At 51.8% G+C, this 2,634-nt stretch overlaps 1 protein-coding gene across 1 annotated transcript in view; it reads left to right on the plus strand.

Annotated features, from left to right (window-relative positions):
- The window catches only part of CMTM7 (CKLF like MARVEL transmembrane domain containing 7), a gene marked incomplete at its 5' end in the record, with an annotated part of 60,047 nt that continues 57,413 nt past the window's right edge, over positions 1-2,634 (plus strand). Inside the window, one exon of the mRNA XM_012804869.2 lies at positions 1-78. Within this exon, the coding sequence (XP_012660323.1) occupies positions 1-78 (78 nt within the window). The remainder of the gene's footprint in view (positions 79-2,634) is intronic.

Raw genomic sequence — 2,634 nt, forward strand, 5'->3', positions numbered from 1 at the left:
GGCGCGAGCCCCTCGGAGGGGCTGCTGGACTCCGCGTACCCCCGCACCCACGCAGCCCTGCTGAAAGTGGCGCAGATGGTAAGCGAGGTCCCCGGGAGCCGACGCGCCGGGCGGCTGGACGGCGGCCGGAGCCCCGGAGCCCGCGCAGGGCTGGCTTCGAGGAAGGTCTCCTCCTCCCGGGAAGTCGCCGCTGCGGCCCCCGCGCGGGCGCGGAGCCCCGGCCTCGGGGTCTCAGGTTTCTGCAGCCGCCCCTGCGCGGCGCCTGACCCGCCCACTGACAGAAACTGTGGGCAGAAGTTCCTTTTCGTCTTCCTTCCTCTTCTCCGGCCGTGCCGCTTCGAACCCCGGCCGGAGGGGCGGAGTCGCCTAGCTGCGGCGCTGCAGCGCCGAGACCCGACCTCCGGGCCGTCGGCGGCGGCCTCTCTCCCCAGCCCAGCGCCCCGCGCCCCGCGCCGCTGGGCTCCGCGGCTCTGCGCGCGGTTTTGCCCGAGGGAGGAGGTCGGGGGGCTCGCGTGCCAAGGGGAGGAAAAAGAGTCGAGACCCTTGGGATGGCCGCCCCGGTCCCCTGCGCTCTCGAGTTCCGAAGGAGGGCCGGTGATAAACTGGGAAAGGCCTGTTCTCAGGGGTTGCACTTGTTTGGGGAAGCCAGTCTCTCGGCCAGGGGTCACCTGTGGAGCCAGGCAGGATGATGTCTGGGGCGCTCTGAGTGTGACCGGAGCAGCACCAGCGTCTTCTACCAGGGCAGGCGCTGCCTGGCCTGTCCGCTTGTTCCTCACACCTTTTTTCTTCCCATTTTTTTCTTGTTTTAAAATGTTCGATCTTAAACACCTTTTCCGTTTGTAGACGTATTTCAAAACTGGGTTGAACTCTTTATCATTCACTCATTGTAATGTTTGCAGCAAGAATGGTGCAGGGGGAGGGGTAGTTTTCAAAAGAGGTGTGGGGAAAGGTGTGTAGGGATGGCCGCAAGGTGAAAGGCCCAGAAGTTGGGGACTGCTAAGGTGGATGCAGAGTCAGAGCCATCCCTGCACCCAGGTAGCACTGTTACTCCAGAGCTGAGTGTGTGTAAAGGTGGCTCTCATTTCCTGCTTGGGCCAGACCTAAAGAGAATGGAGTTTCCTCCTACCTAAGATGGGTGTAGAGATGGGTCCAAAATTAGGAAGTAGAGGCATTTTAGTAATGCACAATAAAACCTAACTGCTGAGCAGTGTTAGGTTTGAGAAGAGCCTTTTTTTGGCCCAGGCCAAGAGATTTGATCAGCCAAATAAAGGAAACCAGCCACCTCCCCATCCTTGAAAGATTGGCTGGGGTGATACAGACCCCTGCCTGAGCAACAGTGATGATATTGGTGGACAGAGATTTTGAAGGATGAAACATCTCTGATGGTTTATGAGATTGGTACACAAAGGTAATGGAAATGAGAAGCCTTCACGTTATTCTGTGAGTTTGAAGAACAAAGATAATTGGGAAATGAGAAACCTCCATCTCTCATTTTAAGTTCCTTAGCTAGCCTCTCACCTGTGGCTCTTGTATCAGGTTGCAGGTGACAGTGATGGGGCCTTTGTTCAAAAGAAGAGAACAAAGAATTGAAGAATTATTTATCTGGCTGCTGCTTCTCTGGGTGGCCCCTTAAAACCATACCAGGGCATTCTTACACCTTCCCTGGAGGATGCCCTCCCTGGAACTTCCAGCTAGTTTGATTGGATGCTCTGGGAGTAAAGTTGCCCTTACAGGATGTCCACATTACAATAGAGAGTATTTAGGACTGTCTGCCTGGGCCTCTTATCTAACTCCTCCCTTTTCCCCTCCTCCTCTTCTCTTTGGGGCTCCTGCTTGGGCATTTGATGTTCATGATCTTCTTTGCTAGGGAATGCTTACTTAGCCAGATTTTAACATCTGAAGCAGCTAAATTGATGCCCCCCTTGGACACCCTTTTTATGGGTCTCTTGTTTTGATCGTTGATGGCTCAGTTGCATACTGAGCTGGCTGACCCTTTTGTTCTCAGCTACCCATGAAGTGTTTTCATCATGGTCTGATCAGCAGACCTACCAACATACTGCCTTAAGAAATCATTGAAAAGGCTATTCTATTGGAGAACAACTTCCCTTGTCTTGGGCCTTTTCTGGGTCCATCACTACTAGGAAATGAGAAGAAAATGTGTTTCTAAGTGAGAGTTGTACTTGACATGTAATTTACACATATATAACCCTTACAGACCTCTGGCCAGGATGATTTAGTTTCTTTGGTCTTCTTTTTTAGACTAGAGATACAGTCACAATTTTTTATTTGAAGGGATTGGGCTTTTTTCTTTTTTTCTTAAATAGCTATATTTTTTGAGCCCTGCTATTATTCTTGATAATGATCTAGGAATTATATACTGTATATCATGTATATGTTCTCTCTCTCTCTCTCTCTTTTTTTTTTTTTAAGACAGAGCCTCAAGCTGTCGCCCTGGGTAGAATGCTATGGCATCACAGCTCACAGAAACCTCTAACTCCTGGCTTAAGCAATTCTCTTGCCTCAGCCTCCCGAGTAGCTGAGACTACAGGCACCCACCACAATACCCAGCTATTTGGGGGAGGGGGGGTTGTAGTTGTCATTGTTGTTTGGCAGGCCTGGGCTGGATTCAAACCC

This window comes from Otolemur garnettii, unplaced genomic scaffold, assembly GCF_000181295.1.
Source record: "Otolemur garnettii isolate 467f Iridium unplaced genomic scaffold, OtoGar3 scaffold00002, whole genome shotgun sequence".
In the NCBI taxonomy this organism is placed as follows: Eukaryota; Metazoa; Chordata; class Mammalia; order Primates; family Galagidae; genus Otolemur; species Otolemur garnettii.